The sequence below is a fragment of the Carassius carassius genome, chromosome 20, assembly GCF_963082965.1.
Source record: "Carassius carassius chromosome 20, fCarCar2.1, whole genome shotgun sequence".
NCBI lineage: Eukaryota > Metazoa > Chordata > Actinopteri > Cypriniformes > Cyprinidae > Carassius > Carassius carassius.
This window is the reverse complement of record NC_081774.1, coordinates 13,114,867-13,142,242: the sequence shown is the minus strand read 5'-3', so window position 1 is coordinate 13,142,242 and position 27,376 is coordinate 13,114,867. Positions and strand designations below refer to the sequence as shown.

Here is a 27,376-nt window from a genome sequence, read left to right as displayed (position 1 = left end):
TGGGTTTAAACTAAGCGCCGTCTGTGAAACCGGGCCATAGTGTCTGAGATTAAGAAAAAATAAAATAAAAAAATGTTTTAGGTACTTTTCAGATTTAACTTTAACATTTTCTTTTCAAACTTGTCACAAGTTCATGTTAATGCAATGAACTAAACCTTTACTTACTTTTCTATGACACCAATGTGAACTTTAAGGAAACTAACTTCATTAAACATTCATTAAATATCATTCTGACACCAGTCTGTTGATAGTAATTGGAAAGATGACTCAGAAAAATTAAGCTTTTTCTGTGCACCATTTGTTTGCAGATACCACATGGTGTGATATTTTATTTAAAGTGAATGACATTCTGACATTTTAAGTTTGACATGAGGCTCCAAAAATGTTTTTGGGGACTACAGTATACAAGAAATTGTGTGCCGATTTGGAAAAATAGACAAATGGCTCTCAAAATGATCTTATGAGCAGTATTAAAATATTTAAAAAATTGACACCACTCACCAGTAAATAAAAAGAATGATTTAATAGATTATATCTCAATTTCAAAAGCCTTATTGTACACAAATTATTTTAATTGTCCCAACACATGAGAGCAGTTCTAGCTAAACTGCTTTACTACAGCTTGAGTCTGGCAGACAGCCAGACAAGCCCGCTTGAATCTCAAACACCTTCAACTCACATACCCTCTAACAGGCAAGCCCCAGATTCACACTGGCAGCATGCACATGAAAACACAAATAAGAAAAAGAGGACAGGCACAATCAGCATCTCTATTTTTCTTTTTTAAAAATCAAATATATAGCATATTTCTATCTGTGACAAGCATAAACTTGGTGCAGATGAAAAATGGCAAAAGTATTGAACCCAAAAAAAAAAAAAAAAAAAGAACCTCAGAAATGTTTCTCTGAAATCACAGCCTTCAGCAAACCTGAAAAGTCCAGAATTCCCAGAAGACATTGCTACTGGCGCTGGTGAGTGAGCAAGTGCAAAGAATGTGTATCTGTATGTGCGCAAACATGTAAATGCTGAATATGAGTGGACAGAAACAGCCATCAACGGCGATACACCCCAAACGCAACAAAACTAAAGAAGATGGTGATGCCCACAAGTGAGGCAGTGGCAGGTGCAGTGAAAAATTGCCGGTACTGGATCTGGAAATACCAGAGCACAGACAGCATAAACACGAACAGAGGCACCATGAGGCTGCCCACGTTGAGCGCCACATGCACCTGGTCAGCAGCCCGTGCCCCGGCAGGCATGGCCCGCGTGGCATGCTGGGAGATGTGGCAGTGCAGAACACTGTTGTCGGCCAGGTTGAGGGAGGCCAGCGTCTGAGCGTCATCCTGAAGGAGCCGACCCTGGTAAATCAGACGTACCTGGTGCTCCTGTCCAGCAAAATAAGTCCTGAAAATGTAATCAAACACATAGATGTTTATATACACACAAATTAAACACCTACACATGTTGCTTGACTTAAAGGTGCACAAATAGGCGATTGTCTTCAGAACATTTTTTGTTATGCAGGTTGAAAGTCAATTCACATCCTGATAGCAATCATTAAGTGAAGTGGTTTAAATGTTTTCATCTGTATTTATATATTCTGTGGAAGGCGTAGGACCAAGAAATGGGTTTTACTTCAGTGATATCTGGCTAATGTTAGCATTGTCCAAGATCTCCTACTGCACATTTAAGAATAAGTTAAAAGTTATTATATAACTACACCAAGAAACAGAAAAGGTCTTCCTTCAGAATATTAAAGTATAATAAAATCAGTCAATGTTTCAAATCACAATTACTATGTCAAAATTGTTCCAATATGATTTGGTGTGTAGCTCCAGACAAAGGACAAAAAAAATTAAAAATAAATAAATAAATCTTAAATATAGTGCAGAAATGCAGGCATATTTAATTTTGTCATCCCTAAATAATTCTGTGCTAATGCATTTGAAACTATTTTTATGGAACATTTTTGGGGAATTTGGAACATCTGAAACATTTGTATAAAACCTGAAAGAAACAGCGCTTTTAAAAACTATCAGCAATGTTTACATTCTATTCAAAACAGAAGAAAACAGAAGTTATTGTGCAGTGATTTTCTTTGCAAATACAAGCTGTCTTCTCAATGAATCTTTCCAAAACTGAAAACTCTCCAATCTGACCTCTCACCTAGCGAAAGAGTGCATTAACCTTCTGCAAACATCATGTGGACTCCCACACATTCAATGCCTCTTATATCCACTAGACATTGAAGAACCCTTCTGCCTGATTTTAATAGAAGGGTACTGCTTGTAAGAATAGATAATTGTGTCTCATGAGGCTTAAGGAGGTCTCTCTTCGGTTCACTCTTCTGACTGAAAGCATAGTGCTACACACTACATAGGATGAAGTGGTGGTGTTGGAACAAAAGGTCTCTGGTCGGTAACTGTGTGTGGGCTGCTGCTGCAGACATTTTCTTGGCAGAAGCTTTCTTATTGATTGACAAGAATATATAAGTTGCCTAGTGACAATTTATTCAGCAGGTAGCCAAGGATATAATCCATGTGCAAAAACTGAATAAATGGCAAAGATGCCCTCTGAAGAGCATGAATGATCACTGTACAACTGCCATCTTGATAGAAGCATGAAAACAGAAGACAAACAGAAGCAACGCAAGCACTATTTAGAATTTAATTGAGAATGCCTGTTAAAATCAAGCTGAAGTTTTGAATTTAAATTAAGGTAGCAAACAGGACACAGAACTGCAATTCTGCATTTAAGGACATAGAATTACAATGAACTGGAAAAGAAGAAATGTGCAATCTAGAACTTCTTTCCAGAAAAATAAAACATGAATTTATATGAAAAAAAAAAATTACTTGAGGAACTTTAAATAATTACAGCATATCAAATGGAAACATTATTTTTACAATCAGCATATTAAATGTCAAAATGGTTTAAACAACATGATTGAAAACTAAGACAATTTTAGATAAGATTTATATAAAATAATTAGAAACTAATAAAATTTTCAATTCCAAATAAACCCCAAACATTTTCTGATCAGTTTTCAGATGCTTACCGTTTAACGTAACCAATGGTGTCTTGAGGATTCACCTGTGCTGTCCTCTCCGTATCATTCAAGAACTTCAGCCTGAGCACCATGTTTCTTTGGGAGTCATTCTGTGCATCTTCGGCTGAAGGTTGTGTGGCACTTGGGGCACTGGCTGGAGTTTGAGTCGAGGGACCCGCTGATTCTCGATGTCTCAACCCATCCCTCCCAATCCCTGCTTCTTCCAGGAGGCCTCCCTCACCTCCTCCAGCCCTACTAGCATCCGGGGATTGTCCCGCCGCTCCCGCTTCTGTTCCAGGCTCACTCTTATCGCTCTCGCTGTTCTCGCCAGGCGACGAGTCCGTGTTACCCGCGGGGAGCGGCTCCTGGCTGTCAGTCTCTGTGGAGGGGGAGGTCCCTGGGCTGGGTGAGAGGAGGTGTTCAGGGGGTTCAACAGTGTGAGTGGAGGCCCAGGCCAGAACCAGGACGAGCACCAGGAACACCACTCCAAAGAGCAGGGTGACCTCATCACCCACCCCCTCTATTAGAGCCATCCTGGTCTGCTGTGTCCTGGACTAAGGCAACTTCAGACTAGGCACCTACAGCAAATGTTCACAATTACTGATGACATTCCTGACAGTTAATTATTTCAATCAAATACAGGTTAAGCATTATGCATCATTCAGGGTTTCTACAGTTCTAACTACATTTGATGACACTTTATTTTACAGCTCCCTTGTTACACGTTACATGTATTAACTATTATAATAACAATTAATTATGCATAATCACATGCTAGTAACCCTAAACCAAACCCTCATCCTAACTCTAACCTTATTTACATGTAGTTAATTAATATGACTAAGTACTTAAATGTATAAATATACTGTAACAAGTATAAAAATAAAGCGTAACCCCAAATTTCTTGACCTTTCTAGTTAACACTAGAAGAGGATTTTAAAATAACAATAGAGTCATTCAGTGTCAAATTAACTACATTTCTGAAACTTCCCCGGCTCAAATTTGTTATTGTGCTAAAAAAAAAATTGAAGAAAGATAATCCAGTATAATGATGAAAGCCAAAATATTAAATGTCATGTATGAATATTTACCTGAGATTTAGAGCCAATTTACACGGGGTAAAAATGACTTCAGAAAGATGGCAGCATCATAATGTTACTTTTACACAGAGATCGGTAGGTCTATTAGTAAAATCTGTTGACTGACACATTATGTGCCAACGGTGACCATTCAAAAATGGACAAAGACCTTTGCAGGTCTGTAACTCAAAAAGTAACTTAATTCTTTTATATAGATTTTGGGTCTTGAACTATTGGCATCTTAATTTTTAAGGCCTTATATGGTTTGGTTCCAGAGATATTGGGATCTCAATATGGCACCTGGGGTAAATCGTTAAATTGTGCACATTTTCAGTGGTTAAAAACCAAATGTGGATCAATTTGCAAAAAAATATAATACTTTTCTTTTAAAGACGAATTTCTGAAGAACAAATAATGTTTAAACTAGAGACACATCTTATTTTCTTCTGTCAAAACAACTGCATTGAGCATAACTGTCAGAGTGCCATAAATAATATTTTTCCAAATTTTGCGTAGCTATAACTCAAGCAGTATTAAGGATATTGCAATATGATTTTAGACTGTAGTTCTTAAACATTTTCAGTGGTAACATTCCCCCGGAAACTGGCTCTGAATCAGAAAATAGAATCTGCTTTCATATACATATATACACATATATACACATATACATACATACATATACATATACATATATATATATATATATATATATATATATAGGCAAGATGTAATATGTTTCTCCCAGCCTTAAGGGGGAGCTGTGTTTTATGAGTATTTCATTGTGTAAGTGAGCCCTTCTTCACATGGGTGGAGCTGTTGTTTAATTCAGTTCTATTTTCCTTCTGAAAAGGTAAGGGTGGTTTTCCCTGTTCTCTGTTACATCCAATATATATCTTCAAATAACATGGATGGCCAATATAATTAAAGAAATATAATGGATGTAACAGAGAACAGGGAAAACCACCCTTACCTTTTCAGAAGGAAAATAGAACTGAATTAAACAACAGCTCCACCCATGTGAAGAAGGGCTCACTTACACAATGAAATACTCATAAAACACAGCTCCCCCTTAAGGCTGGGAGAAACATATTACATCTTGCCTACATCTTATATATATATATATATATTACACACACACAGTGTTGGGAAGGTTACTTTGGAAATGTAATAGGTTACAGATTACAAGTTACCCTGTTTAAAATGTAATAGTAGTGTAACTTTTTCAATTACTTTATTAAAGTAATGTAACTAATTACTTTTGAGTACTTTTTGATTACTTTTGTAAATTTGTGAAAATTAAAGAATAATAAATAAAAGCATATACATCAACTTAAATACAGTTATCTAATAAGCATGTGACGTATTCTGTGTAATAAACTCCTGAAACATTGGTGTTTTTTTAACTGCTGTCTCTTTGTATATGATGATAGTGTTCTCAAAATAAGTAAAATGCACATGAAGTGACACAGAGCAGTTCTAGAAATTATGTTTATGTGCTCATGTACTCCTATATTGAGGCAGCAGAGGTTGAAAACACTGCGAGCTTCAGTAGGCCTATGTGTAGAAAATGAAACCATGTCTTTGCCATTAATTTACAGGAGGGGAAAAAATTTTATTTTTGAAAAAAAAAATCAGACTGGAAAATTCAAACTCATACAAACAAATTCATGGACAAAACTATTTTTTATCTATTTTAAATCTTTAATTTGGGGACATGCAAAATAATTAAAAGTTCTCTCCTGAACTGCACCTTCACTTCCATTTTTCTCTTCAGTTTCTTTATTTTGCCCTGTTATGCATCTCTCTCATGACTTTAATACTCAAGATTGAACAAAACTATACTTTACAATACAATACTCTCTACAATACTACAATATCTTTATAGAAAAATCCAATATATAATCCATATTCTTCCCTTACAAAAATTAACCATGCTTTTATTAGCCTATATAAAAGTAAAATAACCTTGAGTAATTTTTTTTTTTTTTGCAAATGGATTTGTATTTATTTTTAAATAAATACATTTGTAAAATAATTTTACATTTTTGGTTATCACAGTTAAACAATAGTAACCATTTTCTCTGGATTTATAGTTAAATATTAAAACGTTAATTTTCGAAAGGGTTGTGTTGTTGTCTGTCGTAGCTCCCCCTAAACCTATAAAAAAAATCTGAATTCTTTTCAGCTAAATTACTACTGTATCATTACAACAGATAAAAATGATGTCCTTTATATAGTATTTTGAGTGATGACTGATGAGCAACGTGCTGCTGCTTGATTAAATAAATAAAAAAACAAAGACAAAAAAGCATCTTTACAGATGAATCTGACCTGAAACCTCTCTCTCTCTCTCTATTCTCTCTCTCTCTCTCTCTCTATTCTCTCTCTATTCTCTCTCCCTCTCGCATTGATTACTCTGAGTCTGATCCAAACCGTTTGGCGGAGTCGCGGAGAGCGCGCGAGTCATGACTAACAATTCATGACTTATTAGAGATTTAATTATCAAATGGCGGATTCGCAAATGATCGCTTTAGTACATTCGGCAGGCAATTATACAAAAATGATATTAAATAGTGGGGCAAAATCGGCTGCCAGGCCACCGGGAATTGTCCCGGTTCTCCCGGTGTCCAGTCCGCGCCTGATTTCCACAGACACGCAGAATGTGGAAGTCATATATTGCATTTTTGGGGCTTAATATTCACAGACACTAGTCCATGTCATGTTTTGATTCAAGTGTACTGACCTACTTTTGATTTAGTCATCCAAAATGTGGCATATTCCGTCCGTGTTAGGCATTTCGTTTTTATGACTGGATTCTACGAACCAGACTGTATTTCCGCATCCCGGAAATTATTAGGGCGTATAGTCAGTGCAATTTGGGAAAGAAATCCGTTAAATCTGTATGTGGATGCGTGTAAATATTCAAATGTAATCCCCTTTGTAATCGTTAAAAATTTCATAAGTAACTGTAATTTAATTACTCATTTTTTCGTAGTAACTGTAATTACAGTTACAATAATTTTGTAATTAAATTACGTAACGCCGTTACATGTAACTAGTTACTCCCCAACACTGTGTGTGTATATATATATATATATATATATATATATATGATAGCAGATTACTCCATAAATATTAATCCCTGACATTTAATCTTTCAGCTTTTATCACTAAACATGTTTATCTTTCTTCAGAAAAAATATTAGCAAAATAAAAAATTTAAGTTGGGAAACTCTGGTTAATTAAGTTGACATGGAATGACCAAATATTAATAATAATTGTAAAAAATTACAGAGATTGCAGCAGCCAATATATATATTAACAATATTTTTAACCAGGCAAATTAATTCAATAACTACCTGCTAATTATACTTCAATAATTTATGTTCACTACCTAAATTTAGACCAATTAACTTTTAAAGACACTTTTTTTTAACACATCATGCCAGGTGCTCTGGCTATTTTCATAGTGAAAACCACACTTACTGTTATTTGACATTATTACAAATTTAAATAGAAACCAAGTAAGATATTTAAAAACACTTTGTCTCAAAAGTGCGAACACTAAATGTGAATTAACCTGATTAAAAACTCAAGGGTACCACGCAGTATAAAACTATTTTCTCAGAGGAGAAGAAATATTACAATTCAACCATGTTTGGCTATATTAAAAATCCTAGATAATTTCAGGTTTTTCATATTTGTGAGAAAACTGATCATTTTAAAAAGACTAATGACATTGTCTGTTGCCTTGGGGGTTCATTTTGTTGTGAAATCTGTTAAGTATAAGATACAGCAACAAAGTTTATATTTGGTAATTGTGGGGAGAAAGATAAACAAGCTTCCCATTTTCTTACAAAAATAACCATAAAAAAAGTTGCACCTATGTTTTTTTTCCAGGTCAAACCCTGGCCTTATTTGAAGACTCAGTCACAGACTTTTAGCATCCAATACCAGCTTTAAAGTATAACCCAAATATTTGACATGAACCAAGATTTAGCCCATAACGCTCAAATTGTTTGCAACAGACAATAGAAATGAATTCACCGTACAATTGCCAGTAGCCACTGAGTTTACCACTGATAGGCGGGCGGTGCATCTGTATACACACTCACCTCACGCAGCGAACGACTCACTTTCCTCAGTGAACAAATTACTTTCCTCACGAATCACTTTCCTCACGCAGCGAACGACTCACTTTCCTCACGCAGCGAACGACTAACATTCCTCACGCAGCCGGCAACTCACTTTTTTCTGCAGTAACTATGCTATATTGAGACATTTTAAAATCTATATTTTGTAAAAAAATTATAAAAAATAAACCTGAATTATAATCTAAACATCTGTATTTCATATATTATATTAGTAGTGTATATATATATATATATATATATATATATATATATATATATATACACAACATATAAGCAGGGTGTGATTTGTGAAAAAAAGAACAGAGGGGGGGGGGTGTTTTGAAACTTTTTAATTCGTGACGTCATGTGCTAATTAGCATATTTATGACGTAAGGTTGTATTATATTGTCTCCATATGCTCACATTCTGCATTTAATTCAGCCATTTAATTTAATTCTTAATAAAACTATTTTTATTACTATATTTTAATGTTTCTGTTGTCAGACAACGGACTGAATAATATAATGACTGAAACGTGGTACATAACCAGCTCTCAAACATTAATCTGCACTATTGAAATCAAATACATATACAATAAAGTCAGTGGTTGTGCTGTGATTGATGTCAGCTATACTTGCTTGTAAAATAGAGTTAGAAGCAACAGAATATCTTTTTTTTTTACTGAAAGTGCTGCTCTTCTCTGCGCTTGCTGAACACAGCAGAAGCAGAGAGAGAGGCTTGCGCTGGGAAAGAGAGACCTCGTGCTCCTACGGCAGCACGAGAGAGTCTCAGAGAAATAATGATTGTCCAAAGGCAGCACGAGAGAGTCTCAGAGAAATAATGATTGTCCAAAGAGTCACTAGATTTGTCGCTAGTCGCTTTTTTGAAAAAAAATAATAATAATAATAAAAAATTCGCCTAATCTAGCGACAAAGTGGCCAAGTTGACAACTCCACTGCCCAGCGGACCGGCTTCAACCGTTTCACAAGTGTTGATAGGCTATTACTCATGAGGTGTAACCAATCAGATAGCGCCGTGGGCGGGACATTGAGCAAGTCTGCAGAGTGGTGAATACAGAGAGGCTGCGGGCAGAGCCTGCCAAAGTAGCTCATTTTAAAATAAAATTGACTTTAATCAAACCACGGATCCGTGATTAGAGGCGAGACGGATCACAAAACTTGTGTAGTCTTTGATCACTTTGAAGGGGGATAAATTTATCCCCACCAGGGATAAAAAAATAATTAGCAGAGGCAGGGATACATTGACCAGAAAGGGGGAAATCCCACGCATCCCCCCCCGGAAAATCGCACCCTGCATATAAGTATATATATTGTTGTTTTTGATTGCTTCCATTGTCCCTCATACGCTGTTTGTGACGGATTGAAAGACGATAGAGCTGACTTTTGGAGTCACCGACTTTGCAAAAAAAAAAAAAAAACCCTTCCTAAGAATCCAAAAGCATTCACTGCGCAATAAAGTCTGTTAGAATTAATAAATAAAGTTAGAATGTCCTTATAATTTAAGAAATGAAAAAACAAAATGTTTTAGGTTTTTATATTCATTGCACATTAAGCAATGCTTGAGTATCAGCAGATGTGCGCGAGCTCAAATGTGCTATTAATTTTATAGCTACAACAGTGCATAGTAAAACGGTGTTTCGTTCCTTGAATTCATCAGATTTTCAACGAATCAAGTGAGCCAGTGATTCAACAGTCTTTTCTAATGGAATCAGCCGTTTTGAACGAAAAAATTGATTTAAACGATTCAATAAATACTAAAACCCTGGATTTGCGGTCACCTACTGGCGGTTTTATTGTCATCATTATTTATCCATGATTTATTTTTTTCAATGAAACGTTTTTAAAAATTGTGATTTTGTATTTTGTAATCATTATGTAAAATTAGCTACAGGACCAAGAAAAAGACTATCCCTTCTAAAACAATTTTAAAATTCGACCACTGTATAAATACATTTGAATATATAATATTAATATACATATAAATATAAATTAAATTACAGTAAAGATTAAAAGCTTAATAATTTATTTTTTAAGTAACGTTTCCTGTCGCCGATTAGGTTTCCTGGGGTCTACAGTTTATAAAAACGTAGTACTGGGGTTTTAGCTGTTTGCTGTACACCTCGACCTAACCTGTGCCTTTTTATTTTTTTTTATTGCTTAGCTTAGCTCTCACTATATATTATAATGGTTTATATCATATTTTTTTTAAACATTATATATTTATTAGCCTATTTATTTATGAAACTGTATGAAAATACAGATGTGTAGATTATAATTCAGTTTTTTTTTTTTTTTTCAAAATATATTTTTTTTCAATGTCTCAGTACATATAGCCAAGTTAACCATGCATTCATAAATTTGCAATAGGTAATTATTTCATTTTATTGAAATGTACACATTTTTGAATATTTAAATATTATATCTAAATATTCTTTTGGATGTAATATAGAAGTCACTTTAATTATAATATTCGGTCCCTACATGAAGAAAGAGTCAGTGGTCTGCTGCGTGAGGAAATTGTGTCTCCGGCTGCGCAAAGTGAGTCGCCGGCTGCGTGAGGAAAGTGAGTCGTTCGCTGCGTGAGTCATTCACTGAGGAAAGTGAGTCATTCGCTGCGTGAGTCGTTCACTGAGGAAAGTGAGTCGTTTGCTGCGCGAGTCGTTCGCTGCGTGAGGAAATTGTGTCTCCGGCTGCGCAAAGTGAGTCGCCGGCTGCGTGAGGAAAGTGAGTCGTTCGCTGCGTGAGTCATTCACTGAGGAAAGTGAGTCATTCGCTGCGTGAGTCGTTCACTGAGGAAAGTGAGTCGTTTGCTGCGCGAGTCGTTCGCTGCGTGAGGAAAGTGATTTGTGAAGAAAGTGATTCGTTCGCTGAGGAAAGTGAGTCATTCGCTGCGTGAGGTGAGTGTGTATACTGATGCACCGCCAGCCTATCAGTGGTAAACTCAGTGGCTACTGGCAATTGTACGGTGAATTCCCGCGACAAGTCAGTAAACTTATTCTTGGACCGGGCCGCACGCCATACAAAATATGCATGAGCTTCAGTGGAAGCTTTAAGAAGTGCACCATTCAAAGCAGCAGTTATTATAAATATTCAAGCCAACAGGAAAAAAAAATCTTGTCAAGAGGAATCTTTAAAATTATTTTACCCTAATCAAGAAATGAGTTATTAATCAGCCAAGGATCACAGGTTTGCTGGAGCAATAGCAAGATCATCTTGCTGGAGCAATGGCAAGACACCACAAGTGCATAGCACACAAATATCACCTAACATATATCATCATACTTAACACCACATTTTGACACCTCTTATATTTTTTCTGAACTCTTATGTTTTCTGAAATATTATGCTCGTATGTCAATGATGCAGAATTAAAATTAATTAAAATGCACTAAATTACATTTATTTACAGAAATACGAACACTGGATAAAGCCAGGTCCTCTTTCATTTTGTTGACATCTTCTATTACTCCATAAATAAGAAAATACTGTCAAGCTTCATCAGAAAGGGAAATAAAACATTTATCATGAATTAACCAGTATTATATCCGGCAAATGATAAATGAACAAACTCCTCTGCAAAAACCTTTAGAACGTACAGGAATAAAAAAAATTGACATTTAGGAGTACACAAGCACTACTTAAATATTTTACGCTCAGTACATAAGAAAAAAAAAACTAATTTTGAGAAAACAGTCTTTGAAGATCTCCAAGCGTAACAAAAACTTACATGTATATTTGGGATGTTTTCGTTCTACTCCTCTTAGGCAGACATGCCACTGAAGCCAAATAACCCTAAATCTCTAAATTGACCAGCACATGAAAAATCAATGGTTTTGCCTGTAGCGTCTCACCTTAGAAACTATGCAAAAACCATCTGAATCATTTTAGGCCGATAAATTGGTCCATATATTTGATGTGTTCCCACAACATGACTACAAAAGCAGAAATAGTCTGTGTACAATGCTTTAAACTGTTAGAAGCATAAGCCGCAAACTTTGAACAGAGAAGCAGTGAAGTGGTCCCTCAGTTAACCAGATATTTCCTCTCTTTAACTCTGGACATCAGCATGTTTCAGGTCATATCTCATGCCGCCTGATGACAGCTGCTTTCATTAATCATGCAGTCCACTGCACAGCACATTTCTCCAGAGCTAAGAGGGTAGAATATGTTCCTCAGAATGCGTTTCAAACCTCTATGGCTTTTTTTCATCAGTGAAACAAAAGAATAGATATTAGGCATGACCTTTCACTTTCATAACATCTTATTCCATACACTGAGATTGAAGAGAAGCTGTAATTCCATCAAACATCTCCTCTTCTGTTCCTCAGAAACAGTGTCACACGGGTTTGACAACACGAGGGTCAGTACATGATGACTTACTTTTCATTAACGTTGGGTGAACTATCGCGTTAACATCTAAAGTCAAACCTTTTTAAAGCTTCATTTAAATACACAGGTGTGATCGTTCACATAATTGCGCGTCTAATCATGAAACGTAAATGTAAAGGTAAGAACACGAACAGGACACGAAAAAAACAACAGCCACGTAACCAGTAACGTTACATCCACACACACACACACAAAAAGTTTATGGTAACGTTAACCAATTTTTTTTTTTTTTACAAAAACAGCCGATTCTTATCTTTTCTAAAGCCATGGGTGTTGGTCTATTAAAAATCAGGTGTGTGTCTATTAGCGAATATCTGTCAGTGACCGTAAAGGCACCGCTACAGTCACCAAACAGAGCAGCTAACGCGTTCAACACAGCTGGTTCCTTTAGCTACGACTCGACTGAATGTGTCCTCGAACACTGAATGGACTTAAAACATTGTAAAAGCCTCTGCGAAGCTCCGAAAACGACTTACCGTTGACATATCACATCGTTTGATGTTCCTTGGTTCGCATAGTTTAGCGTCTACGCTTCCTGATCACTGGCCGCCTAGAACGATGCCACAACGACAACTTCCGGCTAAAAAAACATACCTTCAAAATAAAGGTTTATTGGATTAAGTCAAATCCTTCAAGACAACTATAATAATCTAGTCTGAAATAAATATCCCGATATTATTGATCATGGATAACTTTACTGTACGTTATATGTGATTAAAGTCAGGAATATACGTAATTTGAAATAACTAACTCTGAAAGTACTTAAAGGGATAGTTCACCATATTAAAAAAAAAAATGTTTTTTTTTTTTATTTCAGTGGGACATGAAAGATATATCTCAATAGCCACCAAAAATGTTTTGTTACATTCTTTGAAAAATCTTTTCTTATGTTGCCCAGAAGACAGACACTCATATTTGGAACGACATGAGGGTTAGTAAATGATGAGCGAAGTGTAAGTGTTCTTTAAGAAAATTCTAACACTTTACCTGTCAATGCAGCTTTGATAAAATAAACAGACACTCTTTTAGTGAACGCATGTATTTTGCAACTAGATCATCTGAAGATTAAGTTTTTACTGTCTGTCCTTCACACACAGATGCTTAGATGTGTTGGACACTAAATGACAAACTCAGAGCTGCCACTAGCAGCTGATAAGACTGTGTTAAACAGGATGAATCCATTACGTTTGACAGGCCATCTTTAAGCTCTTGGCAAAATCACTGTAAATTTAATGAATCAATTTTTAAGATTTAGATATTCAACTTTTGATGAGGATTTATCCACAGATGAGACAAATTGTTAACAAACTACCACATTGGTAATTGAAATAAAGCTGAAATAAAATTAATAATCACTGATATTAGACAAAAAAGAATAAAAAACAACAACAAATATTTAATAAAATATCTTCCTTTGTCTTCTGCAGAAGTAAGCCAAACAGATGTGGAACAACGTGAGGGTAACTGAAATGAATCTGGAACAAAATATTGATAATAAAAATATTAATTATAATACAAACAATTAATAATATAGAATAGAATGTAACTCAGTGGACAGCAAAATAGTTACCAAACTAAAATAAAAAGAAAACTGAAAGTATTAGCTAATAATAATAATTCAAAATGTTAATATATATACTATAAAATTATATACATTTTACTAAAATAACACTGCACATTGGTTTTAACTTGACATAAGTGTAAAATGTAATATTAGGATAACTACCTGGAAAAAGTTAATTGAAGACAAACAAAACTTTCTGCCATTTCATTTTTAATAATCTTTTTTTATATAGACATTGTAATACGTATATATAAAGAGACATTTCAATCCATTTCCCCACCTGCTACCCGACACAAACATTCACTCACACGGTCCACTTACATTCACTTCTCATAATAAATTATCTTTCCCTCTAAAGAAAGAGCAAAGCAAATGCACACCGAGAACGTGGTATATGGTTGACTCACACAAAATACATCTTCCATATTAAGATCTGATATTAGGATCTTTATGCTTTTCGTATCAAGCTACTCAAAGCACATGAATGTAAGCAATGCCTTGATTTAACAAACCTTCTTGGCTTTGTTTGAAATCAACTATGCAAAACTTATTTTGTACTTATTAAAATAAACTATGATAATACTTTAACATCACACTAGATTGTTGCCTGTCACTGTGGCAAATATGAAGATGACATCATGACAAATCCAACTGGATTCCATGAATTAATTTCTTTTTAATGATGAAATTAACTGTAGCTACATTTACTTGTCTTTTCATAAAAGACTTTCATTAAGCTTTTTATTTAGAATTTGTCTGAATATTACAATGAGCATATATTCATACACTAAAGGCACATTCTAAAAATGCAACATTCTCCACATGGGAGAGATGAAAACATTATTTAATAACTATCCTGCAGTCAACTTTGTGCATTGCTTTTTCCCCTCACATGACACCAAAGCGGTTAATCATTTTGAGAAAATAAAATACATAAACATAACCCATTCCTGCATATAATAATTATAAAATATATAACTTTATCTATTCTGTAAATCCATACAGTTCACGTCATAAGACTTTTAATCAACATCCCCATTTATTTCTTACCATCTACGTCCATAATTATCCCCAAAACCTCAATTCTTTTAGGTTTAAAACCAAAGAGCAGCAGTGGTCGTGGTGGCAGTATCTGAAATACAAATAGCTGTGGCTCATCACCAGACCCCTGCAAACCGGTGTCCACATCTATAAAATATACTCTACTATACTTGCCCCAAAAGTCAAACTTAGTTCCTGCTCCCAAATTTGCACCTAAACACACACACAAAAAAGGGGGATGTGGGAACGCCATCAAAAACTAAAATAAATTGCTGGGGAACTTATAATAACAAACTGCCTGTTCTTCTCACCTATACCGAAAAACACTCACTTTGGACAAAATTTAACATTTCAGAAGTGCTGCTGATGTTTTGTGATGGTTATTGAGAATGAATGGAGGGAAGTAATGTTTGCTTGATGACGCTGAATAAGCTGTATCATCCAGGCACAGTTAGACTACATATATTTTGAACTTTGCCCAGAGAGGATCTCTGTGTAATTAAAGAATAACAACAACAACACCCACCCAGGTTCCTTGTGTCAGCCAAAGTTTTGTCCTGAAATCAAGGACTGTACACATCCTGTGTACAAACGCACTTACAGATGCTCACATACACACACAGACACATAAGTACAACATAGTCTTTCTGAAAACAGCGAAACCTCTTGAAACTGTGGATGTCGCACATAATCTTTGAAGCACACAAACACACTCCATTAATGTCGTCATAAAGGAACCTCCAGCAGCTTTTTATGTAGGTACTGCTTCACTTCCTCTATCCCGTTCAGCTTCTCCAATTCCAAATAGGGCAACTGCAAGTAAAATACAAGAAAATTAATTTTTATAAATAGTGATTTCTTTTTTTTTGTAAATTCCTTATTTTTTCCCATAATCTAATGCTACCTTAAAGCGATAAATATTTGATTATTAAGCAAGTTTGATTAAAAATAGTAAAAATTTATTGTTGTACAATATTATTTCAATTTAAAACAGAAATGTATTCCTTTGATCATAAAGCTGAATTTTCATTGACCGACAGCATCACAGTCTTCAGTGTCACATGATCTTTCAGAAATCATTCTAATTAGCAGTAGACCGATATATTGCTAAGGCCGATATATCACCCGATATTTGGCATTTTTCAAATTTATTTTGACGGCATTGAGAGAGAAAACGCCTGAGCACAAGTGATGCGCGGGTTGATCCAAAATCATCCAAAAAAGGCACGCCGCTTTCTCCTCCTTTCCAAAGCGCTTGGGCAGTTGCACCCCTGAGACGTCTGCCATTGCTATGCAACCATGACGTGCTCTCTCCATGAAGATGCGGAAATTTCAGCAAAGGATAAATGGATTTGCAGCACTAAAATTCGCTTGCAGTAGCTCTGCTACTAAATTTATTTCAAATTGGCAATCCATATACAACTATGATCAGCTGTTCCTTCATCTTGGCTGAGCTTTAAACGTTGTTACGGGAAAGAATGAAGCTGATTGGTTAGTTCTTGTCACATGATCCGCGGTGCGCTTGCGGCATTCTGAAAAGTTGAAATGTTTTTAACTCGATGCGGTGCGGACGCGCATGGAAAAAATGAGCTTTAATTATGAGCTCGCATACCGCGCGCCTACACTGGAAGTAACGAACTTGAGCGCGCAAAAGACGCGATATGTGAGCGGCCCCTAAGCAGCCATGGCCAGTGTGGCCACGACAAAGAGAAGATGCACTTTTAATAGCGAATGGACCGCAACATACTCTTGGTTAAGACCTGTAGATGGCGAAGCAGAGAGAGCTTTTTGCATTTTATGCAAAAGCAGTTTTTCTGTGGGACATGGTGGAGAATACAACGTGAAGCGACATGGTGCATGTGAGTAACGTTACCACAGAAAAAAAGCACATCATCAATTAACATGCAAATCAGTGCAATCGTTTTTCAATAAACCAAATGACCCACAGGCTGACAAAGTTTCGGCAGCAGAAGTGACGAGCATTTATCATGCCGTACATCACACACATTAATATCGCTCTGACTGTAGTAAGTTAGCCCCAGTCATTTTTCCAGATTCTGAAATGGCTAAGAAAAAAGCTGTAGAACATTTGGGTGATATTTTGGGACAGGTAGTGTCTTAATCTTTTAGTCGGTGGGTTTAAAAATAAATACAGGCAATATATTACAGAAAGCTTGAAATGTCTACTTTTAAACGAAAATATTCAAACCAAAATTAATAGGCTACTGTCTGATTATGTAATCCATATGAAATGTGTATTTCTCTCATGGCGAGTCCACATCGTCAGCTTCATCTTAGCAGCGACACAGAAAACACCATTTTATTACTAAACAATTAAATGTCTCCTTGCTAATTTAGACACATTCATAATCATTAATTTAACCGGTTCTTTGTGGCAAGCTTTATGTGTGCGGTCATAACGCTGATTATCCTGTAGGCTATAGCCTATTTAAGTAATTAAATTAATATAAAAGGTCGACGCATTTACTAATTTAAAAAAATGCGGGTCAGGAAGCGGGTCGGGTACAATATTTTCTTTTTCTTTTTTGCGGTCCGTGTTGCGGGAGGGTAAGTTGAAAACATTGTTCGGGTGCGGGTTGTTTATACACTGACCTGCGCATTACTGCTGAGCACACAGTGCTCACACTCTCCCTCTTGTTCGCTGTCGTTAACAATTCTGTCTAAAATGGATAGAAGCGTCTAATAATCAGATAGAATGGTTAAACAAGGGAATTAATGTATACAAAAAGTATTTTAACAATTGCTTTACTATTGTTAGTAATAGAAAGGCAAACATTATAATACTTTCTCGTTTGCCATCAGCATCAAGCAAATATGCATTTATATAATTTAAACAATTCTTTGAATGACTAATGAACATTTAATTTCACAAACCTTGCAAACTCAGTTGAGTCCAGCTGTGAGATCTTGTGAAGCGTGCATTTTTATCCGGTATGATCGCGTGTTTTCTGTGTGAAAGTCGGTCTGTGCTTTAAACACGTGATTTCAAATTATGCTGCGCTTTATGCATTTGCCCACTGTCATATTCAGGTTATTTTCACTGTATGCTGTATGTAAAATGAGGGTTACCCTGGCTTTATTTGAAAAATACGATTCCCAATGCACATAAATTTTCCGGAATACAGAGTATTACTTTTTAATTATATTTTTTATTAAATATTTATTTATTTGTGAAAAATACTTTGTCATCTAATGTATGTTTATTTTACACATTTATTTTTTAATCCATTGTCAAATGATTGCAAACTTCTTAAATATTCATTAAAATGTAAAAAAAAAATGATATCAACTTTATAAGAATAAAATATTGCTATATTATCATTCCCCATGAAAGCATATTTGTTTTTTAGAAAAGCTCAAAATTATAGATTTAATATGTATTTTAATGTGTACAAATACATTGACTTAAACTATTGATTTTAGTATAGTGTTTTTTATTTTTATTTTTTAAAGAAGATAGCTGCAATCATATTAGGTTTGAATGTACTATTGAATGCAACATAAAACATTATATTCTGCTATTAAAATTAAGTCAGATACCAAATATTGGTGGGTCCCTATTATTTTTTGTTCAGTGTTCACCTGTAGTATGATGTAGCCCAGTAACTGCAGGTGACGATCTCTCATCGCCCTGGACCCGACCAGCACGTCAGAATTATGACAGTAATGCCATTTATCATTTACAGACATAATAACCCTGCATGTGAGGAAGGAAAGAAATAAAGAATATTTTGAGGGTTAAAGATAATGAGAAAGACATTGAAGCCAAGATGGCATAGATATAAATTGACTGAATGATTAAGAAAGGACTGACCTCTTCACCTGCTCTCCTGGGGTCCGGTCAGCTTCAGGGTGGTCTGGGTTGTGAAGCTGCAGTGGAGAAGCGGCCACAACATCACTCTCACCCCTCTCTGGGTACGATACACCTTCGTAAAATGTAGCGATCTCACAGTCTGGCCCCGGGTTTGCTCCTGTTGCAGCACCTCCCTCGTCCTCCAGGATTTTTCCAATGGAGAACTGGAACAGGGAGTCTTGCGGTGCAACCGCGCCTGGAACAGAGGGTCCTGTCTGGGTCAGGCAGTCTGAGGGGCTACTGAGCGTGGAGCTGTCCTGGCTCTCCAGAGAGTGTTCCTTGGCTAGAGTCGAGTAATAATCTGAAGTGGTGTAATATGGGTTGTAGTCCAGCAAGACCGTTCCATTAGGACCGACGCTCTGAGATCCTCCTCCTGCTGCTGCTGCTGCTGGGGGACGCATGGGAGCAGACAGGAAGGCAGATTCCTCTGGTGCTTGTATGTCGACCCCTTCCTCCAGTAATGGGGCAAAGGGAGAGAACTTCTGGAAGTCAGTAGTAAGGGCTGCGACAGAGCCGGGCCCCTCTGGAGATTTGAGGTTCAGTACTACACACGCGGCTGAACCTGCTGCTGATGTGCCTGTTCTGATGGGGAGGACACGGCCCGTGCTGTCCACCCACAGCAGGAAATCTGAGTGAAAAATCCCACATGAATTTCATAGTAATACTAAAATGAATATTACTGTAAAATTGTATGAAAGTTATTTTAAATTGTAATAATATTTCATGATATTACTGTACTTTGTAAGCTTACATTCACCATTTATTCCTGAGTAAATAAGTGCAGATGGAGCATAAGACACTTAAGTATAATTACATTTTTTTAATCAATAGTTTGTCAACACAGTCAACATATATGTAGATATATAACATAAATAAAGCTATAACTACTAACATAAGAGAAAACTACACATTAATTCCTAATAGCACCAAACAATTCTAATTCTACACAACAAAAATGGATAATACTTAAATTCATGCATACAGCCACATAATTTCTTAAATTATCAGCATCAGCCATTACATTTTTCTGTATGGTTGTTAAGTGTCGGAAGTGGGATTCGGATTTATTTTTGGGGCTTTAGTTTACTTTGGGACTTTTTAGAAAACTTTTTAGAAAATAAATATAAACATCATGACATGTTATTTAACCATCTTTAAAATAAATAGAGCAGTATCATATAGACCTATATTGGCTATATCAGTTGACTTCTACACAAATACATGGATTACAACAAGAAAATGACCTGTGTAATATCCTGGTGCGAGAACTTCATCTTGTTTGTAGCCGTGCTCACCAACAAGCTGCCGGAGTGCCTCTGCAACCAGACCTTTATAACTGCAACACAAACACTCTGAGCTCACGGCTACCTGGACAAATTGATGCAACTTCTCTTTTGGATTTCAGGTTTCAGATTTCATACTGGCAGACTTCTAAAGTCACTAACCTGTATTTGCGGTTCACCTCATCTGCAGTTAAAGCGTGGTCGAACATGAGCACTTTGTGTGTATCCTGAAGGCGAGGTCCAGTGTAGTCCCTGTATTCCAGCTCGACGGCTGCATCCAGTAATGAAAGATAGCGTCGTACAATCAGAGCATATGGGCTGTCTACAAACAAAAGACAGAGGAAAAAAATGACAGTAAACTCTCTTACATCGTTACAACAACAACAAAAATCTAATAAATGCTGTTAAGAGTATTGTTAAAAAAAAATCACGATTTCCACAAAATAAGCAGCAAAACTGTTTTCAACACTGATAATATTTTTTTTTTCTTGTGCACCAAATTATTGTATTATACTGATTTCAGAAGGATCATGTGACACTGAAGACTAGAGTAATGGCTGCTAAAAATTCAGCTCGCAACACAGGAATAAATTAAATTTTTTTAAACAGAAAATGTTAAATGTATATTTTATAATATATTTTATATATTTATTTTTTTTTACTGAATTTATTATTAAATAAAACCATCCTTAGTAAGCATGAGAGACATCTTAAAACTACATATATATATATATATATATATATATATATATATATATATATAAAAAACAGCATGCAAACCCCAAACTCAAACTTTTGATATTCCGTTGTAAGAAGCTTCTAAAATTATTTGAATAAAACAAAACTAGAATTCTTTGTTGTGTAAGGTGAAAAAAAATATTTACACATATCATTTTGATTTAATAATATGAAACATGACCTAGACATGCCTTCATCCTTTTTGGAATTCAGTTTCATTTTTTATGCGAGTAGTGCATTAAAAGACAGTACATTTATATTATAGTAAACACAGTATAAATAAATACTGTTTAAGAATTGCAATGAATGTTATGTAAAGAATTAAGGTCACCAGCAGAGGTCACTATTGCTTTGTGTCACCTATAATGTGTTTGCAAGAGTGTGTACTGGTCTAAACCAGTTTTAGTGTTTACTTATATGACCAAGATATTATAAATAAGTTTCATTAAACATTAAAAAACCATCTGAACAAATAATGATATTTAAAGGCTGACTATTTTATCTTTTCAAGAGACAAGCACTAGTCTTCTTAGCACTCCACAAACAAGCATTCAGTAATGACCAACTCCAACTCACTGGTGACATTACTGATGAACGCTGGAGAGAAGACACGGTGAAGAACGAGCCCAGGGAAATGGCCCAGCTGAAACAAAGACATGAGGATGTTTACGGTGGCCAGCGGAGAACTCGGAGCCTTTAGTTCAAGCACCATCTCCAGCTTGGAGAAAAACTGAGCTTCATTAGCCGGCCGATAACTCATACGACTGAACGGGAAAACAAGCTTCTGGATCACCTACACAGAGAAAATGTTAAAAGGGGAAAGTTAAATACACTACATTGCTCATGTGGTTTAATCAGCAATGTATAATATGGAAAATGAAAATGAGTTTTTATTGTACTCATGTTCTTTCCTATAGAAACAACTCTTTAGTACCAAAACTGGACAAGTTCTCTAACCTTGCTGTCCAGGTATTCACCCTTCTTGACCAAGAAGTCAGCGATGGTGTCTAGCAAGCGTGTTTCTCTGAGCCGATGGCGAGCGATGTATTTGGCGATGAGGGCCATGGTGTAAGGCGTAATGCTATCAACCTTTTTAGGCAACTCCTCTTAAAAGATAAAAAGGGTTTCAAGTTAATTTGTCATCCCCCATTCAGTTTGTATGTATGTATTAGAGCTGCATGATTTTAACTGTCATTAACTCACCTGCAAGGCTGCTCACAAACTTCTCCTGCCTGTTCTGGTAGAAGAGGTGAGAGCTGAAGATAAGCTCCAGGCTCTTGTTGCTAGCCTCCCTGGCACAAGCTGACAGCATCTCATCCAGCAGAGCCATCTCATGGTCCCTGACACTGCTAACACTGGCCAGTGTGTGCTTCACCAGCCGCAGGATCTTCCGGTTCACCACCAGCTGCTCAGGAGAGACTCCATCTGCCGCCCGCAGCGCTCTCCATTTAGTGCGGTAGTAGGAGAGCAGGAGGAAGAGCGTCTGGGGATGGCGCTCCCGCTCAATGTTCTTCTCTAGCCCGGCGAGACATGATTCAATCAAGGGATGCTGGCTGGACGGATGAAGCTTCATGCTGCTGCTGAAAACCATGGAGATGTCCTTTTGGTTAAACTGGGACAGGCGAGTCTGGGACTCTTCCTCCAGAACCTGTACGATCTGAGAGTCACTGGGCAGCCCTGAGTGAGATGGAGAACATAAAGGATCAATATAAAAATACATGTTTTTATATTAAAATATTGTCAAGAAACTATAGACTGTAACTGGGTCTTTGACATGGCATGAACCTAAAAATGTTTCAAACAACAAGAATTTTAATATCATTTTAATTATTATTATTATTTGGGCACCCTTTTGCTTCAATAACAGCATAAGAGCTACTATGAAAAACATGCACCATGTACTTTTTTTGCCCCTTGAATATTGTGTGCAGGTAATGATTATTATTATTATTAATAAATATTGTAAATAAATATTTAGCAATTATTTGTTTTTACAATTTTTAACTATAATAAATATTTTTTACTGTGTTTTACAACCAATTTTCTTTTTTTTCTTTTTTACATTTTCTTAATATTTGAAGTGGACATCCTTTTACTTTAATAACTACATAAATGCAAGCTGTTACAGAAAACATTGTTTCCACTGAGAACTGTCACTTTTTGCACCTTTTTCTCTATTAAATATTCCTGGGGGAAAAAAAAAAAATCGATATATGTATTGTGTGTGGTTTTTTTTCTTAATAGCACTTCATTTCAATTAACCCTGTTAAATGGAAGTAAGGAAACATGACCTTTTGAAAGGGTCATGTTTAATGTCAATGTCATAAGCTTAATTACTTAGTAATATAAAAATAGTGCAAAATCTAATATTTAAAAGTGCATGTCCATGTTATCTAACTACACTGCATTCACTTTAGCTTCTGAACTAAATGTGATGACTCACCAAGAGCAGCTACAGCATAAAGGCAGTTAACAATGCTGAAGTTGTCAAACTTGGCACAGTCACTGACAATGGCATCACAGAGCGTCTGAAAATCCTGATTATCCAGAATCTGTCGTATGGCGTTCTCCCCCGAACCTCCAGCAGAGGATGCAGGTGAGGCCCCATCACCCGCTCCTCCACTGCCGCCTGATCCGCTTCCACCCGCCTGACCTCCAGCCTGCTGCTGCACCAGCAGCTGACCGATCTTCTGTAGGGCAATGGGGTAATGATTGTGCGAGATCTTCCCTGGATTCTGGGTGACCCAGCGCAGAACTTCATCCACGGTGCGCGAGCGATCGATCAGCCGCTTCATGGTGAAGAAGGTGTCGTAGCTCATCTTCTCATGGATGAAGTTCCAGGTCTTCTTCTTGCCATAGTGCAAATGTGCATGAGGCTGGTAGTGTGGAGGGGGGAGGTGGGTGACTTGAGGGTGTGTGTGGTAGTGCTGGTGGGTCTGGTAGTGGGGCCGGTGGGCGTCTAGACGGGCTTGATAAACAGGTGGGTAGCTCTGAGGCTGACGGACATGAGGGTTATGAGGCGGGAGCTGATGATGGTGGTTCTCCAGCAGGGGCGGCCCTCCTCCCATCAGGCCGATGCGGCGTCCTGGCTTACCCCCACCACCGCTGTACATACGTGGTGTGTACATACTAGTGAGGGCACCTAAACTCAGTAGGAGAGAACGCTGGTGGGGCAAGGAGAATCTCCTGCAGGTTAAGAGGCCAAAGCATACAGACAGCCCCAGCATGGTAAATAGGGTGGTCCAGCAGTGAAGTTCAAAAGAACACTCCTATAAACATAAAGCACATATTTTACTGAGTATATTTCACAGTGCAGTTTTTAATTTTTTAAGTCTCTTTCCAGCTGCTTTTAGTGCTGAACCATGGTGAGATGCAACATTATGGTCCAGTGCTTACAGAAACTAATCTCCACACTACTGAATCAGACAGGGGGTGCTCCAGAAATAGACAGTAACTTGAGAATTGTCAGGCTGATGTGCCCTTTCCATCAGAGGCTGAGCGGAGGAGAGGATGTCCCGTCCTCATATCTGAACCAGACCTCATTCATGAATTAGGATGGTTGTCATAACACAATAAAACGATACTGATTCTAAGGTTGATCCAGATACAAAACTTTAAAAACAGCTATCTAGATGAGAATGTAGACTAAAGTTTGAGGTCAGAAAGATTTTTTAAGAAATTAGTACTTTTATTCAACAAGGATGCATTAAACATTGTTAAAAATATATTTCTAATACATGCTGCCCCTTTGAACTTTGTTCATTGAAGAATCCTGAAAAATGTAGCATGGTTTCTACAAAAAGCAGTACAACTGCTTATCTAAATATAGTATATTGCATTATGAATCTACACAGAGACTGGCATTAGAAGTGCATCTGCTGTCAGTGCCTCGTGTTGGTGGGTCAATGGTTGGACTAGTCACTGGAAACACTGATCTTATGACCACATCATCAGTTAGCCAATCAAGTGGTGGTCTCTGAGAACATCAACAAACATCAAAGATTATTTAAAAGCTGTTTCCACAACATTTGCCCCTTCAATTAAAATTCTGTCATCATTTACTCAACCTCATGTTGTTTCAAACTCAAAAACACAAAAAGAGATGTTAACAGCATTTCGTCCAAGGTGCTCTTTTTCCATACAAGGAGCTCGAAGGTGGTTAGTTTAGTTTTAGTTTATTGATTTATATAGCACACGTTACAATGTTCAAGTATGATTTTTAACTTTGCAACCTTAACTTTACCGTGTTCCTCGCAGAAAGTTATTGTATGTCTTCAGACTTGGAATATAGTCATATAAATAACTTTAATGATGCTTTTATCCCCCCAATTTTTTTCTTTCCACAAAAATATTAAGCAGTGCAACTATTTTGAACATTGATATATGAAGAAAAAATTTCCTGAGCATCAAATCACCATATCAAAATGATTTCTGAAGGATCACGTGACACTAAAACCAGAGTAATAAATTCAATTGTAAGTTGCTCTTTTCCATACAATGACCTTAATGGTGACCTCACAGCTGTCAAGAATGATTTTCATTGATGACAACGATTTAAGAGCTCACAAAAAAAAGATTTTGCATATGTTCAGACTTGGAATACAGTCAAACAAACTACTTTTATGTTTTTGGTCCTCATTTGTTAAACTCTGTCATTATGGTTTGGATGACATGAGGTGGGTGAGTAAATGATGAAGGATATTTCATTCATGTTTCTTTAACTCAAACGTCTAGCAGTATTTTTAACACTTGTTAATAGTTTCATTGTACCTGTACAGTGACAGTAAAAAGCTTGAATTGTCTTAATAAATGCATCACTATAAAACAGACTAGGTCTAAAATGTTTCGCTTACAACACTGCTATGGTCATGTCCTGATAATGTCTTGTAAAGCAGGCTTACATGTTTCTCTCAGAGGCTGGCGCAGGGATGGATGTGCAGAGTCAGGAGGATGAGTTCACATGCGGGTGTTGGTGACATTGGCTCTCGATTCAGATCATCCAATGGTTGACTGTGCTGCACAGCCGCGTGGATTTACAAACTGATATTTAATAAAGGCTTTAACGGCACTGACATGTTGTAAAAGCAGGATTTGTGGAGTATCTGCTGAGGCCCCGGAAGAGGAGCAGAGCTGCGCGCTGCTAACAAACTGCTGCACCGACGATGATATCACACGATCTGCGTGTTAAATGATGAGGTTCATCTGCTTTGCGTCACGAAACCGAGACAGTTTTATTAAAATATGGCTAATATAGTGCGTGAATTTGGTGCGATCCGGTAGGACATGGCTTGATCAACATGCGCGACTCTTTTTCAGCAGCTAAAGTCAGTGATTTTATCAGTGTAGGTGAAGGTAAAGCTTCCTAAGCGGAAATGTTTCTCTCTGTGATCTCGACACAGATCCACACACGAGACTCGTGTCCCGTCGGCGCGGAGGACTCGTCTGTCAGGCCTGTAACCGGGGAGCACAGCCTTCCGTTACACTCCCCTTGCACTCTGCCAGTGGTCATCCGCCTCCCCGGTGATCGCCATGTTCCCGGAAGTCAACAGAGGCTGCCCGGAAGCACGTGCTTGTCGGGCGGTGAGATTTTTTCCCCCTCTGTCATAATATTAGTTTTTCTGATTTAAGTGAAAAAAAAAAGATTTATTGAATTCATTATACAATACAAATTATTCTGTACTCTCTCTTTCCCAACATTTTAATTGAGAGAACAATAATAATGTACATAAAACTAAATGAAAATATAAAAGGTACATGCATACATTATTCTGATATTTTATCACACAATCAATGTATTGGTAGCTATTTCTATCTATCTATCTATCTATCTATCTATCTATCTATCTATCTATCTATCTATCTATCTATCTATCTATCTATCTATCTATCTATCTATCTATCTATCTATCTATCTATCTATCTATCTATCTATCTATCTATCTATCTATCTATCTATCTATCTCTTCTCTGTGTGTTTAAATCTGATTGGGGTTGATCTGATTAGTGGCTTGTGTTTTTAATGGTGAAAGTAATTTATAAGAACTGCACTTTTTTATCAGATGTCATTATTCACTGCTAATATGTTTGCTTCCTTTTAGTATTTCACTACTGATTTTGTTCAGATAATCAGTTTGCCATTCAAGTAAATGCAATACTGCAAACTGTATTAACATTTAAGCAGTGGATCTTTATTGGTTTTATTTTAA

At 36.6% G+C, this 27,376-nt stretch overlaps 2 protein-coding genes across 3 annotated transcripts; both read right to left on the bottom strand.

Moving 5' to 3' along the window:
- Positions 1–510: 510 nt before the first annotated feature.
- On the bottom strand, positions 511–13,264 carry tmub1 (transmembrane and ubiquitin-like domain containing 1). 2 transcript variants are annotated; one of them, XM_059501695.1, is made up of 4 exons: positions 13,147–13,264; positions 3,059–3,627; positions 1,230–1,404; positions 511–1,151 (listed from the first exon to the last, which is right to left on the bottom strand). In XM_059501695.1, exons 2-4 carry the CDS (start codon positions 3,580–3,582, stop codon positions 1,053–1,055), a joined length of 798 nt encoding a protein of 265 aa, XP_059357678.1. In that variant the 5' UTR covers positions 3,583–3,627; positions 13,147–13,264; the 3' UTR covers positions 511–1,052. The 2 variants fall into 2 exon arrangements, with proteins under 2 accessions (XP_059357678.1, XP_059357677.1); XM_059501694.1 differs by having other exon boundaries at positions 511–1,404.
- A 2,374-nt stretch (positions 13,265–15,638) lies between these two features.
- On the bottom strand, positions 15,639–26,727 carry LOC132096378 (uncharacterized). Its single transcript, XM_059501693.1, has 10 exons — positions 26,072–26,727; positions 23,614–24,439; positions 22,374–22,847; positions 22,128–22,276; positions 21,747–21,963; positions 20,595–20,754; positions 20,394–20,485; positions 19,111–19,777; positions 18,879–18,993; positions 15,639–16,088 (listed from the first exon to the last, which is right to left on the bottom strand). Exons 2-10 carry the CDS (start codon positions 24,395–24,397, stop codon positions 16,002–16,004), a joined length of 2,745 nt encoding a protein of 914 aa, XP_059357676.1. The 5' UTR covers positions 24,398–24,439; positions 26,072–26,727; the 3' UTR covers positions 15,639–16,001.
- Between the last annotated feature and the right edge of the window lie 649 nt (positions 26,728–27,376).